Source organism: Rattus norvegicus, chromosome 5 (genome assembly GCF_036323735.1).
Source record: "Rattus norvegicus strain BN/NHsdMcwi chromosome 5, GRCr8, whole genome shotgun sequence".
Classification (NCBI taxonomy): domain Eukaryota; kingdom Metazoa; phylum Chordata; class Mammalia; order Rodentia; family Muridae; genus Rattus; species Rattus norvegicus.
In genome coordinates, this window is record NC_086023.1 from 74,647,787 (window position 1) to 74,663,424 (window position 15,638).

The window sequence follows — 15,638 nt, forward strand, 5'->3', positions numbered from 1 at the left end:
TAGTTATGAGATTTGAACATGTATTTATTATCACTGTGTATGTATGTTTGTGCATTATGTGAAAGGGGCATGCACATGCTGCAATTTTCATGTAAAGAACAAGGAACAGCTTTGTGGAGTCAATTCTCTCTTTTTACCACAATGTAGGTTCTAGGATCAAACTCAGCCCATCAAGCTTTCAGAGCAAGCAAGCACATATATATCAATTTTATGAATCTCAGACATAGACTTCGTATATGGCAACATCATGTCCCGATGTCAAAAGGTTACACATTCCTGCCTCCAACACACATTCCCATTTTACAGAAGAGGAAATAGAGGCATGAGGAAATTTACATAATTTTTCCGAGCTTACTCAGTTAGTGAGAGTAGGAACCAGGGGCCACAGCCAAATTAAATTAAAGAATAATGAAAGAAATGATGTCTTTGGCAAGCAATGTCTAGAATCTCCGTCCAGAATTTGGATAGGGCCCCATTTCAGTAGTAACTATTTGTCACTATTTATTGTCAGGAAAAGTCATTGGGAAATGAATTTGTGAATTTCCATGGGGAAGGAAAGGCCTTTAGCTCTTCAACTAACCATTATCCCTCAGTTCCCAGCCTGATGTAACTCTTCCTAAGAAATTCTTAGGAAAAACAAAAGAAGACATTTCTCTTCAGTCTCCAACCACCCAACCCTCTCTTCTCACATTGTCCATCTCCAATTCCCAGAACCACTCAGCTTCCCCAGCTGGAAGGATGCTTAGAAGAGACCCACAGGTTCCCCCGCCCCCTCCCATTCCTCCCCAATCCCAGTCGCACTGGGGTGGAATGCTGGCTTGAAATCTGCATTCGGGAGTGGTTGGGAAGGCTGAAGAGAGCAATTTTTGTTTCACATCATTTCTTTGTATAATGTTGTATCCCTGTGACAAGTCCCCACAATACAGCTTAACTCTACCAATTGCTGCGCCTGAAGACCTATCTTTAATGTCACAGGAACAATGGGCGTCCTTCCAAAAAAAAAAGGTGGGGGGGAATGACTTGCTTTGAAAGAGTTGGAGAAGAAAAGTGCACAATGTTCCAGCTTAACATGAGGGGGGAAGAAAGTTAGCAGCTGTGTGCCGGCTCCCGGCCGCAAGACAGAGCAACTCTGCCAGCCTCATCTGTCTGTGTATAGGGCACCGAGGCGGAAGTCTCTCAGCACGGCGGGATGGGTAGTGCTGTTAGGGAGATGGGGGCATACAGTTGTCTGTGTAGCTGTGGGTGTGGAGTTTCTCCACTTTCTTTTTTTTTTTTTTTTTTTTTGAGGGTGCAGCGAACTTTATTGATGGTATTCAAGAGAGAAGGGAGGGCTCCCCAGGCCCCTCCTGTTGTTATGGGGTCTGGGATGGAATTGTGAGGGAGATGCTCAGTGTTGGGGGCTGAGTTGGGATGGGGACTCCTCAGCAACTAAGGGCCTCTCTCTTGCTCTCAGTATCCTTGCTGGGCTGGGTGGTCCAGGGTTTCTTACTCCTTGGAGGCCATGTAGGCCATGAGGTCCACCACCCTGTTGCTGTAGCCATATTCATTGTCATACCAGGAAATGAGCTTCACAAAGTTGTCGTTGAGAGCAATGCCAGCCCCAGCATCAAAGGTGGAAGAATGGGAGTTGCTGTTGAAGTCACAGGAGACAACCTGGTCCTCAGTGTAGCCCAGGATGCCCTTTAGTGGGCCCTTGGCCGCCTGCTTCACCACCTTCTTGATGTCATCATACTTGGCAGGTTTCTCCAGGCGGCATGTCAGATCCACAACGGATACATTGGGGGTAGGAACACGGAAGGCCATGCCAGTGAGCTTCCCGTTCAGCTCTGGGATGACCTTGCCCACAGCCTTGGCAGCACCAGTGGATGCAGGGATGATGTTCTGGGCTGCCCCACGGCCATCACGCCACAGCTTTCCAGAGGGGCCATCCACAGTCTTCTGAGTGGCAGTGATGGCATGGACTGTGGTCATGAGCCCTTCCACGATGCCAAAGTTGTCATGGATGACCTTGGCCAGGGGGGCTAAGCAGTTGGTGGTGCAGGATGCATTGCTGACAATCTTGAGGGAGTTGTCATATTTCTCGTGGTTCACACCCATCACAAACATGGGGGCATCAGCGGAAGGGGCAGAGATGATGACCCTTTTGGCCCCACCCTTCAGGTGAGCCCCAGCCTTCTCCATGGTGGTGAAGACGCCAGTAGACTCCACGACATACTCAGCACCAGCATCACCCATTTGATGTTAGCGGGATCTCGATCCTGGAAGATGGTGATGGGCTTCCCGTTGATGACAAGCTTCCCATTCTCAGCCTTGACTGTGCCGTTGAACTTGCTGTGGGTAGAGTCATACTGGAACATGTAGACCATGTAGTTGAGGTCAATGAAGGGGTCGTTGATGGCAACAATGTCCACTTTGTCACAAGAGAAGGCAGCCCTGGTAACCAGGCGTCCGATACGGCCAAATCCGTTCACACCGACCTTCACCATCTTGTCTATGAGACGAGGCTGGCACTGCACAAGAAGATGCGGCTGTCTCTAGAACAGGGAGGAGCAGAGCGAGTTTCTCCACTTTCAAATAAATAGAGTCTGCTTTCTCTTCACGGACCATGGAAACTCCATGCTCCCATGGAATTCTGCTAAGTGGTTCTCTCCCCTTGGTCAGAGTGTTGTTTGCACCTCACTGGGCTTGGAGATAAAGCTAGATTCTGCGCAATTGTGTGGCAAGGACTTGGGGCACTTCACACCAATTACAACCCCCTTTTGAGCCTTTCCCCATGAGCTAGAAAGCTCCTGGGGAATCCCTGTCCAGTCATAGACCCTACACTTGCCACTGTGTTTCTCACATTTCATCTACATGAAGCATTTTAGAATTTCCAAACGAAGCAGTTTCCTTCAGCTGTGTCCTCTAACCCAGTGCCTTTGTGCATACTAATTTTTTTCTGCCTGAAACGTTCCAGAACATTTTCCTTATCTTTAAGACTTAGCTCACTGAGTCAGGGTGGCACACACCTGTAATCCCTGCCCTTGGGAAGCAGAAACATTACAGCAACTTCAAGTACAGCCTGGTCTACATAGTGAGTTTCGGGCCAGCCAGCAATACAACCAAAGATCTTATCTTTAAATAAATAAATAAATAGACCAGGGAAATGGCTCAGTTTGTAAAGAAATTGCTTTCGTAAGCATAAGGATCTGAGTTCAGTCACCAACACCCATGTAACAGGTGGGAGTGGTGTCATAAGTGGAGCCTCACAGCTAGGGAGTCACCGCAAGGAGGACCGCTGAGATTGATGGCCAACCAGTCTAGCCAAATCTGTGAGCTCCAGACCAATAAAACAATGCAAAGGCAGGAAAGATGGCTCTGTGATTAAAAGCTCTTTTGTTCTGGGTTTGAATCCCACCACCTACATACAGTTTTCAACTGTCCATAACCCCTGTTTCAGAGTATTCAGTGCCCTCTTCTGACCTCTGTGGGCACCTGGCATGCATGTGGCACACAGACAAGTGCAGGCAAAATGCTTATTTACATAAAATAAAAAATCTTTTAAAAATGTACAAAGGCTATGACAATGTAAAAAATGATTGAAGAAAACACCTGACATCAACCTCTGGCCTCTACACGCATGTGTATACACACACACACACACACACACACACACACCTGCTCACACTTGTACACACACAAATACAGACACATACACATAAAAACAAAATTCATAGCTCATCTACTTCGTCCTTCTGTTACTCAGTCAGATCTCCTCAATGAATCTACCATCTTCCTTTGGGTCCCTGGCTACCACCATCGCAACAGACATTATTGTGTGTGGATTGCATTGAGTCACATGACTACTGTCCAATTAGCTGGTGATCATTTCTGAAGGAGAGGCCTTGGATTATCTATATAAAGACAGACACAAATGTGGCTGTGGCAGTAGACCTAGCTCAGTGCCTGGCACGAAAATGTGCACTCAATGAAAACTCATTGCGGTTAGTCAATCTCAAACAGGGGTTCCCAACACTGACTAGAAATGAGGATTACATGCAGGGTTAAAAGGTATACAAGGCCCTTATCCTAGAACAAAGTAAATAGGACCTTTGGATCTGAGACGCCTGAATTCAGCCTGTGTTTGAGTCACCCGAAGGGCTCATTAAAGCATCAATGGCTGAGCTTACACTAAAGTTTCAGCTAGTTGCTGTTATGGTTTGAATCTGAAATGTGTCCCACAAGTTCCTGCTTGGGCGCATGGTCCCTAGCCACTGTGGCAACTGGGAAGTGGGGCCTCCTTGGAGAAAGTAGGAGTTATAGGGTATACTTTTTCCTTGACCAGTTCCTGACTTAGTCTCTACTTCCTGGCTTTGTGATACATAAAGCTGCCCTCCGCTACAGGCTCCTGCAGCCATGGAGTGCTGCTCTAGCACATAGACTGAGTGACTACGGGCTGAATCCTGTGAAACCTTGAGCCAAAATAAATAATTCCTTCCCTGAGGAGTTTTGGTTAGGTATTTGGTAGCAGCTTTTGCAAAAGTAACTAATGTGGTGGCTGTGAAGTGGGTCTTTGAGATGTGATGCGTCTCTCTGGGGACTACGCTTTGAGAAACACTGTGCAGAAAATGGCTTTCCTCTTCACCACCATCACTCAGCTTCAGAGGAGTCTCTTACAAACATCCTGCACTGGGCACTGATGTAGGGCTCCTTGTTTGCCCTAAGCAAAAATCAAAGAAACCCTTCTTAGTATAAGGTGCATAGGAAGCCCTTGGATAGTTAAACTCCGGGCCCAGGTAATCCTAAACTTCTGTATTTTTCACAAGTTCCTAAGCAGTGCTGGCCCTCTTCAGTGAAAGCTGGCAGTCTTCCTCCATGTAGGACCAGATAGTAAACCTTTAGGCTCGAAATTTCTGCTGTGCTTACTCTGCTCTTACAGCCTAACCGCAGCCACACTCAATGCAGGCATGGCTGCATTCCAATAAAACTTTATTTGTTTACAAAAGCGGGTTGAAAAGGTGGGGTTTTCCCAAACGGGTTATAGTCGGCTAATTCTGATTATAGGGAGTTGAGGGGATTAAAAACTTGTACCTTTGATGTGATAAAACGAGGTGCAGGAGGTCAAAGAGGAGGGAAGGAAGATCTGGTTGTGCAGCTTCAAATTAATTAAGCTCTGAGCAGAGGAAGGAGAGGAGGGAGGATCTCATGGGCAGAGGCACAGACTGAGCAAAGGTACAGAGGAAAGACAGAGAACATGGTAGAAATAATGAACAGACCAGAGTGTGGGCAATCAGACTGTATTAGCTACAAAGTGACCCACTTAACTTTCAGCCCTTATTCCTGCCTCACGCCAGAACTTCAAGTCTTCTTTAGAACATTTACCAGGGCAGGCTGTCCTGGGAAATAAAAGATCAGGCAGGAGCCAAGCAGTGTATGAGGTGGGAAGATAGAGCCCTGACTCTGGAGGTTCCCTTACTATTGTTGAATTCCAGGTTCCCGCTGTAGAAGCAGGAGCAATGGGAAGTGGAGATCTGGGATGTATTACTGTGTTCAGCATTGTTCTGGTGCCTTATTACACGGTCACACTCAATCCTACCAACTCTGTGAAGTATGTGTAACAGCCCATGTTAGAGGATCCCAAAGGTGATGGGTAGCGTCATCTCTATTCAACGCATGAGAAATGATGACCCCATAAAGACAAGAAGCGAGCGCTCTGTTACCAGAAGAACACAGTCCAGTCATTTCCATGGACAGGCATAGATCCATATAATTTTCCCTAAGACTCCCACCAAATATAGGGAAAGCATCCAATGCTAAGAACACACTTCTATACATTCCAGAGGGGGAACAGATAATGACATGGATGACCTTTGTTAAACATTTAATATGTGCCAGTCACTATAACTGTTCTACTCATATCGATCTGTGCAATCCTATAGGAATGTGATGAATTAGGTATTGCTATTTTTATCTCCACTTTCAATTTCTATGTTTTATGTGTAAAGAAACTGAGGCACAGAGAAGGGGTATAAGTTGGCCAAAGTCACTCAGGTAATAAGTAATAAGATCAGTAATAAGACTCCACAGCCAGCCATGGCTCTTAATTCCTGTATCACATCAGTTTCTTCTTCTTCAAGAATTAGGTTTTCTGTGATTAAACTTCAGGTCAGATGTGGATAGTTCCAGTTCTTGCATCTGGAAACTTATGGTTGAATAACTTTTCTTCACTTCTTCCGTAATATATATGCTACCCAATTGTAGAGATAGAAAAAAATGCAATTAAAGCTCTTTTCCCCTCCCAGAAAAAGAAGACAGAAAAGCAGATTATTTATTTCCAACTGATGTGGGAGTTGGGGACTATCCCACTCCATTTCAATCATGAGTATAGAGCACACACCACCAGGAGGAACACAGCACAGAAGGCAGACACAACTAAAACATCCCAGCTCTGAGGTCCAGAGTGATCAGATCAGCTTTCCCTGGGTCTACTGATCAGTAGGAACTCTCCTTTCTGGACTCCATGGCCAGCATTAAGAGACACAATGGGAAACTTGCCTTCTCAGGGCTTCTCACTTTCTCTTAATGAATTCACCAGCTTGTGACTGTCCAAGTGGTTGATTACTTTGTTGTAGATTGCTCTAGTTTGCTTTTTTGTTGCTATGAAAAAAAAAACATCTTGACCAAAGCAATCTGGGGAGGAAAGGGTTTATTTCAGTTTTCACTTCCGGATTATAGTCCATCACTGAGGGAAATCAGGGCAGGAACTCAAGACAGGAAGCTGGGAAGAACGTGGAGTAACACTTCTTATTGGCTCCCTCCATGGATTGCTGAATGTTATCTTCTCATACAACTCAGGTCTATGAGCCTAAGGATGGTGCTGCCCACAGTGGGCTAGTCCCTGACTCCCACATCAGTCAGTAATCAGGACCATTCCTGGCCACATAGTAACTTGATCAATACAATTCAGTCAAGGTTCTCTCTTCCCCGGTGGTTCTAGATTGGTATCAAATTGGCAATAAAACTAACCAAGACACACATCATGGTTTTCTTGAATCTTACTGAGGTATTGATTGATAAATGTTGAGTCAAATCCAAAGTCAGAGTGGCTGGCCATTGGACCTACACCATTGTCTGATGTTATCTTCCCTTTGGCAACAGGCCATCTTTATTCTGTTTCTCATGTTTACCAGGTAATAAGATGAAGAGGTAAGATGAAAGCTTCCAGTTTTCCAGTTTTCTCTTGTACCCCTGAGAATAGCTTTTCGTTTTATGAAAGAGAGTGCATTTGGAAAGTGATGGGACATCTGCTTCTAGGTTCTAAGTTTTTCTCTTATTTTTTTTAAACTTTCTTTAAACCTCATTTATGTTAAGTGTAATTTAATGTAGAGAGTTGGGCTTTTGCAAGTCATGTGGCTCTTCTCGGGGAACCAGGACTTCTGGCTAATACAAGATGGGCTTTTCTGAGAAAAGCTCTTTGATTTCCATGTAGCTCATTTCAATCTCATAGGACATCACCAATGGCCATAAGAAATGAACAGTCTTCTCTAGCATTATTGCCTCCTTCTCCAGGACACCCCTGGACCCTGAAGATATTGTATGCGATAGCAGTCATCTTAGACTGAAGAGTTTTCTGACTTCCCGGCCAGTAAGAAGAGGACTTCTTTGTTCTGCATAGCCCCTGTGCTTCATCTGCTGCTACATTTACAGATGTTACTTACAAAACCCTACTCCCATAAGACAAAGTTATCATTAGTTAGGACCTAATTGAAAAGGAAATATATCCACTTTCAAGTAGCTGAAGAGAGAAGGGAATATACTGGTTTGCCTGAAAGGGAAATCCAGGCCTTCTGCTGTCATCACTTGTCATTCTTTCCAGACCTAAAATTGTGCCATCCACAAACTCTTGTTGTCTTCAAAGTTCAGCTCTGCCTTCCTTTGTATTGGTATCATTCTCTGATGGAAAGCTCCCTCTGGAAGAAAGCATCAATTTACTCCCATTATTTCCAGAAAATTTCTTGTAGCTGACATACATCTGTCCACCTTCAACCATGTGACCAAACCGCCATCAGTTACTATGAACAATAGATTCAATTCAGTGGATAGCCATGTGCCCAAATTTAAAGTCAAGAAGTGGAAATCCTCTCTACCTATCTAACACATGATGTAAGGGTGAAAGGTATTTTCCTAAATGGGGGAGGGGCAGTACTTTTGTTAGAAGAAGTAGTGCTCCATGGTCAGATATTACAAGTCCACTTTGGGGACCATGAAATGTTGGTTATTGTGTCCCCAGAGTGGAGCATAATGCCTGATATATTGGGTATGCTCCATCAATTGTTGCTGAATCGCAACCAGAAATTCAGAGATTATGTGTATATTCTAATTACTCTGGGAAGAAGTCCAGTTGAAGATGAGCTCTTTAGACTGCCACAAATTCAAGAGTATAGTCTAATTTTATTGACTTCTAGACTTTCCCAGTGGGAAAAGTAATCATTTCTCCTCTAGGGAGCCATCTTCCCAATATCGTCACCAGAAGGGAACACTAACAACTTTCATGCCTCTTCAACCTAAAAGACAACAGAGAAGTCTTAGAACATGAGAAGTCTTCAATATGGCACACTCACTTTTTCTGAATTTTTTTATTCTATAAACATTTATGGAGTGTCCATCACATAGCAGACACAGTGGTTGGTACCAGGACAGAGACATGGAAGGTCATAGTCCAAGCCTAGTAAAGATACAAATAAATGGATATTTACTTATTTTGATTATCTTGAGACAGGGTCTCACAATATAGCGCTGGCTATCCTGGAAGAACTCAGTCTGTAGGCCAGGCTGGCCTTGAACTCACAGAGATATGCCTGCTTCTTCCTTCTTGGTGCTAGGATTAAAGGTGTGTGCCACCACAGCCAGTTCAATAAATGACTTTGAAAAAAATGATTAATACTTTGGTATATTATCTGGGCTTTGAAGTATGGTATTGTTATTTAACTGATTACTAATCAAACATTGGGAGAGTTAGCCTCTTCTTTAAGCTTTAAATTTTCATTAGCAGTAAAATTAGTCATAACAAGATGACTAACTTCACCATTTGGTGTGGATTAAATAATGCAAGCTGAACTTCACGTAGCTAGGTCTTGGTATAAAGAGTCCTACTGTTTGAGGGCGGGAAGGATAAGAGGAAAGAACAATGAATCCAGCCTGTAGACGTCAAAGATTTTATAGAAGGCTTGAGATTTGCACTTGTTCTTAAAGATCATCAGGAGATTCCAGGTGGAGGAGGACAAAGGTGAGGACGGGCCTTCTGACAGAAGGAGTAGTTTCCTCAAAGCGTTGTAAGCCTGAGGCAAGCTGTTGGGTTTAGAGAACAGTAAATACAACCAGCTGCCTGGTGTACAGGTGGGACGCTGGTGAGAGCAGAAAGGTGGGAAGCGACGACATTCACAGGAAGACAGAAGATCTGAGACTTTATCCACTGAGAAAAGAGGGCACCTGGAAATCTCTGCCCAACAACCATACATCATTGGGTGAGTATCAAAGAGCCATCATCTTTCTCATGCACACTAAGATGGCGTTTTCTGTATGCACGAAGGTCCATTTACAGTTCCTTCCAAATGCTAACAGTAGTATTATTCAGGGTTTGCTTTGAATAGGGCAGGGTTGTGAATCAGAGATTTTAATACAATAATATCCATAGACCATGTTGATCTCTCAGTGGTGATGTGCAGACAACCCTTCTCAGTGACTCTGCAGGATCTGGGGACATTCTGTTTCTACTCAGAGGTACCAAACTGCTAGAATGCTGGGAAGAATGTAGGTAGGGAGCAGAGAAAGACTTGCTTGTTAAGTAATTCCACACATTAATATTACAGCTAGGATAATCTGTTACAATTAACAGACAGATATCCTATTTGATAGTAGGAAATGTCAGATGCTCAGGCCTATGTGACCCCTTCCACTAGGTGCTCCCCCACCCCCAATCCCCCTACCCCATGCACTCCTGCCTGTCTGTGTCATATGCTGAACCTCTCTCTCATCAAATAAAAGGCCAAGACTCTGGAGCTTTACTTCTTGTGTCAAACTTCTAGTGTTGATATCTCTCTCTCTCTCTCTCTCTCTCTCTCTCTCTCTCTCCCCTCTCTCTCCTCTCTCTCTATCTGTATGTGCATCAGTTTGCCTGCATATATATATATATATATATATATATATATATATATATATATATATATATGCGCCAGATCTACTTGAACTGGAGTTACAGGCAGTTATGAACTGCCATGTGTGTGCTGGGAATTGAACCCAGGTCCTCTGAAAGAGAAGCTAGTGTTCTTAACCGCTGAACCATCTCTCCAGGCCTTGAACCTTTTTCTTTAATCCATCCTATGTCCCACTTCCCAATCTAGTGCAGATTGCTAGCCATGATAAAGCCAAAGAGATCTCAAATTCCAAATTCCCACTCTGCTGCTTCCTGATGATACAGGTTCCCTGTGAATGCACCATGATGGACAATCAGTCATCGAAGGCAAGATGAGGATGGTGGACAGGTGAGGTAAGGACTGTGTCCCCTGATCAAATGTAAAGTGATGGACAATCAGTTACTGAAGGCAAAGTGAGGATGGTGGACAGGTGAGGTAAGGACGGTGTCCCCTGATCAAATGTAAGGTGATGGACAATCAGTTACTGAAGGCAAAGTGAGGATGGTGGACAGGGGAGGTGAGGATGGCAGACCATCAATGATCAAAAATGAGAAGAAGGTGGCTAAATGTCAGCTCACCTCAGAGAAGCTACTTGAGGGAACACATAAGAACCAGGCCTGAAGGCTGAGAGACCAACCAGGGAGAGACATGCTTAGGCTCCTAGGTAGACACAGCAATGGAAGAGACCAGCTGGAGGGACGAGCTTAAGAATAAATAAGGGAACTGGTTATGGGATCGTCCTTGAAGATACCAGGTCTTTGAGGAAGTTGACAGACATGTGGGAGGTGACATCTGTGAATAAAGCACAAAAAGTCCTCTAAGGTGGAAGAGAAGTGCCACAAGGTTGGTAAGAGACATTGCTGGAGTTTCAAAAGAGTGTGGAGAGAGACAGTTGGAGGGGATTCTGAGCAGGTGGCTGGACCAGTAGGAGGGTCCTGGTCCTACTGTGTGGTCCTGGGGGAGAAAATATGAGAGCTGAACAGCTTTAAGTTGAGCAAATCATAGTCCCACAGAGTCCTGGAAGAGTGCACTCTAAAGTACAAACAACAGAACAAGCCATAGAAATTCACATCTTATAGTCACACTGGCTGGGAAGTCTAAGAGCAGAATGCCAGGGTTTGTGACTTCTGCCAAGACCCTCTTCTGGGCTGCAGAGTACAGCTGTCTGCCCTCTTCCTACAACAACCCACATCCCATTCCTAAGGGCCCCACCCTCAGGACCCAATCTCTCCACTTGGACCTTAACTCTAGATAAGATCATAGTTTCACCATATGAGGGGAGGGGGCAACAAATAATGTAGCTGGCCTGTAAGCTACATACCACTATTTAAAAACTGAAGTAAAATTCTATTAACTTTACTTGAAAAAAAAAAAATGACGTGTTGCCTGGAGAAATAACCATTTCCCCACAATGAGAGGTTGGGTTTCGGTTGGGGATTTAGCTCAGTAGTAGAGCGCTTGCCTAGCAAGCACAAGGCCCTAGGTTCGGTCCTCAGCTCCGAAGGAAAAAAAAAAAAAAAAGAGGTTGGGTTTGATAACACATTTTTAAATTTTATTTTTTCAATTATTTCCATTCAGTGTATATTCCCTCTCCCTGTCTCCTGAGCCACCTTTGTCCCATAAACAGTTCTACTTTAGTGTCATATATGCATATACAATATTATGCCTATACACATTTTTAAAGGCTAAAGGTATGAAAAAATACATTTAAAAATTAAAGTAGCTAATTGTGAACCATAACGACCATTTCAATAAGGCCCATGTTAAGAAGAACTGAGTTCCTCAGGGCTGTTTACTCACCTCAGGAGCTGGGGAAACCTTTTAGCCCAGGTGGGAACTGCCTGACACAGGAGCCCAGAAAGTTCACTTCTCTGGTAAAAATAAAAGGATGGATTCTGCTTTAAAGGTTAAATTTCGATCTGGGAGCTATAATAGCACTGTCAAATAATTATTATTGTTATTTTTACAAATCTATTTCATTTTAAAACAAGTTGGAAATTTCTAACTTAGTTTAAATGAGACCTCAATCCTCCTAGGCCTGATCTGCCACCTGAGGCAGGACCGCCCGCTGGAGGAGCGCTGCGCTGAGTCATTAAGATGGCAGCTCCCACAGAGACAAATAAAGAAGTCAGATTCTCACAGCAGAGCCACTGAACAGCAGTGGGAGGGAGGGAAGGAGGGAGCTAATTTTTGCAGGCAGATCCGAACGCTTCTCTTCCTAGGCACTCTTAGTCAATATTTATCTAGCTATTCACAGGATGATAACCAATCATTTGTCTCTCTCCTCCCCGCTATCTTTCTCTGCCTCTTTGTGGTGCACTGAACTTGGGCGACAGAACACCACTGTAACTTCTTCATCTTGCCTTAGAGGAGATCGGATGGAAAACCTGTGGCTGAACTGTCTTCAAACAGTGAAGCCCAGAGAGCTGGGTGTGGGCAATGAGGCTTAGGTCCCTAAGCTTCTGGGTCAGCACAGAGAGCAGAGAGTTACAATTCATTAAGGAGGATGGAATTTTCTAGGGGTGTTTTTTTTAATTTAATTTTTTTTTATTAGTATCATTTGGAGAGGGGACGCACAGTGCCATTTGGAGAGGCTGTTCATGGTGTCCTTTGGAGGGGGTTTGCCCTGGGGTATGGGGTAGGCAGGAGTACGTGCATATGTGTGAGTGTGCTCGCAGAGTCCAGAGGATGTCCTTCCTGCCTCAATCCCTTGGGACAGTCTCTTGCAGAACCTAAACTAGGCTGCGAGCCCAGAGATGCTCCCGTCTCTGCCCCAGAATGCCGAGGATCTGCATTCAAGTCTCCATGCTTGTGAGTCAGTGCTCTGACTCACTAGACATCTCCCCTGTCTTCCTGAGGGAGTTTTCGTGGTATCATTTGGAAGGGGACTGGCTGACCCTGTCCTGACTTACTACCTCCTCTGGCTCAGGATATTAAAATAGAAGAAATCACACTTACTGTTTGGAAGTGCAGTGGGATGCGCGGGAGATGCCATCTTTGTTATGTCTTTGTAGCAATCCGCATCCCAGTCTTGGCTTGGTCTCTACCAGCTTTTATTAACTGTTTCAGTTCGCACACAGAATCTCGGCTTTCACTATCCTTACAGATGTATCATTTGCCTTGTTCTAACTCCTCTCATCCTGTTACTTTCTATTATCTCTGTTCCCATGCCACACTGCTTCCCCTACCCCTGCAGTGAATCTCCCTTCTCTTTCACGGTCTGGGTATGTGGTGTGGGTGTGGTGGTGGTGGTGGTGGTGGTGGTGGTGGTGGTGGTGGTGGTGGTGGTGGTGGTGTGTGTATGTGTGTGTGTGTGTGTTATAAATAGATAGATAGACTTTGTGTCTCAGAGAAGACATGAATAGTTAGTTACCTTTAGTACTCTAAAGACGATCTCAACCTGCATTTCATTGTTAAGGAGCACTGGGGGCTTGGCGGGCTTCTACCAGCCTAATCCAAATTCACATATTGTAAGCCTGTGGGTAAGAAGCTGGAGGTTACAGTCACTGGGAAGTGGGATTTGGTAGAAGTGGGCTTGGAAACACCTAAAGAAGTGGAGAGAAAGGCTGGAGAGATGGCTTGGAAACTGAGAGCACTGGCTACTCTTCCAGAGGATGCAGGATCGATTCCCAGAATTTGTACATACATAATTTGTAATTCCTACCAACATTTGTTAACTCTAGTTCCAGGAGATTCAGCACCCTCTTCTGGTCTCTGTGGGCACTACATGCACATTGAGTGTAGACATACATGCAGACCAAACACCTATACTCATTAAATTTAAAAAGGAGGAGGAAGAGGAGGAAGAGAAACAGGAGGGGGAAGAATAGGAGGAGGAGGGAGGAGGAGGAGGAGGGAGGAGGAGGGAGGAGGAGGAGGAGGGAGGAGGAGGAGGGAGGAGGAGGGAGGAGGAGGAGGGAGGAGAAGGAGGAGGAGGAAGAAGAAGAAGAAGAAGAAGAAGAAGAAGAAGAAGAAGAAGAAGAAGAAGAAGAAGAAGAAGAAGAAGAAGAAGAAAAGGAGGAGGAGGAGGAGGAAGAGGAGGAGGAGGAAGAGGAAGAGGAGGAGGGGGAAGAGGAGGAGGGGGAAGAATAGGAGGAGGAGGAAGAGGAGGAGGAGGAAGAGGAGGAGGAGGAAGAGGAGGAGGAGGAAGAGGAGGAGGAGGAAGAGGAAGAGGAGGAGGGGGAAGAATAGGAGGAGGAGGGAGGAGGAGGAGGGGGAAGAATAGGAGGAGGAGGGAGGAGGAGGAGGGGGAAGAATAGGAGGAGGAGGAGGGAGGAGGAGGAGGAGGGAGGAGGAGGAAGAGGAGGAGGAGGAAGAGGAAGAGGAGGAGGGGGAAGAATAGGAGGAGGAGGGAGGAGGAGGAGGGAGGAGAAGGAGGAGGAGGAGGGAGGAGAAGGAGGAGGAGGAGAAAGAAGAAGAAGAAGAAGAAGAAGAAGAAGAAGAAGAAGAAGAAGAAGAAGAGGAAGAAGAAGAGGAGGAGGAGGGAGAAGAAGAGGAGGAGGAGGAGGAGGAGGAGGAGGAGGAGGAGGAGGAGGAGAAGGGGAAATTGAAGTGGGGTACAATTCCAGTAAATTCCAAGCTAGAGTGATTCTTTAAAGATTGTCAGAAACAGTCTCTTCTGGAATCCCAGGGCCCTGTACACATGTGGAAGACTCATGCATATACATGAATACATATAAATAAAGATAATATGAATCTATTAATTTTTATTTTTGAGATTATAATTTAAGAAAAAAAAAGATTGTCAGAAAGAAAATGCAAACATTTGGCTTCCGTAACCTCATACCAGCTAGTGACTGGATAAGGATTGTCCCCAGAGAGAGACTACTGAGGGAGAACCATTCTCTTCAGCCTGGGATATTTCTGCAGACAGTCAGCAAACAGCACCCCTGACTGCTTGGGAGTGGAGAAGTGCCCTAGTTCTAAAGGGGAGCCAGGAGACATGTGACAGCTCTGACCAGAGTTTAAGTATCTATCGTTTACAGCTGAAGCCCCTCTGAAACATAAATCCCCATAACATTTATTTCTGAATTGACCATTTGCACGCCATGCCACATTTACTGACTAGTCTCAAAAATCATAAAAGAATGCTAGAAAAAAAAACAGAAAAAATAAAATAAAAGAATGCTAGACAAGAAGGACCATGATCTAATTCCCTTTAAAAAACATGCATCAACATCACAATAAAAGAAATAGTTCATTCACAGTTTTGGCAACAGTCACACAGTCAGGATGAAATCCAGGCCTCTGACTTCTAGTGCCTCAGATGTTTCCTTGTTCATATCTGCTGTCTCCATTCCTTCCTAAAATGAGCCTAAAGCATGGAGGAGAGGAAGAGCCTCAGTAAGAAGTGAATGGACAAGCTGGGCAGTGGTGGCAAATGACTTAAACCCCAGCACGGAGGAGATAGAAGCAGGCAGATAGAATTTGAAGCCAGCCTGGTCTACAGAGCGAGTTCCAGGATGG

General features: G+C 44.8%; 1 protein-coding gene and 1 pseudogene across 1 annotated transcript in view; both read right to left on the bottom strand.

Moving 5' to 3' along the window:
- Positions 1–1,259: 1,259 nt before the first annotated feature.
- On the bottom strand, positions 1,260–2,486 carry LOC134478979 (glyceraldehyde-3-phosphate dehydrogenase-like; annotated as a pseudogene).
- LOC120103069 (40S ribosomal protein S18-like) overlaps positions 1,260–15,638 on the bottom strand; it is a 462,039-nt gene continuing 447,660 nt past the window's right edge. Inside the window, exon 2 of the mRNA XM_063261286.1 lies at positions 1,260–2,585. Within this exon, the coding sequence (XP_063117356.1) occupies positions 2,492–2,585 (94 nt within the window). The 3' untranslated portion in view covers positions 1,260–2,491. The remainder of the gene's footprint in view (positions 2,586–15,638) is intronic.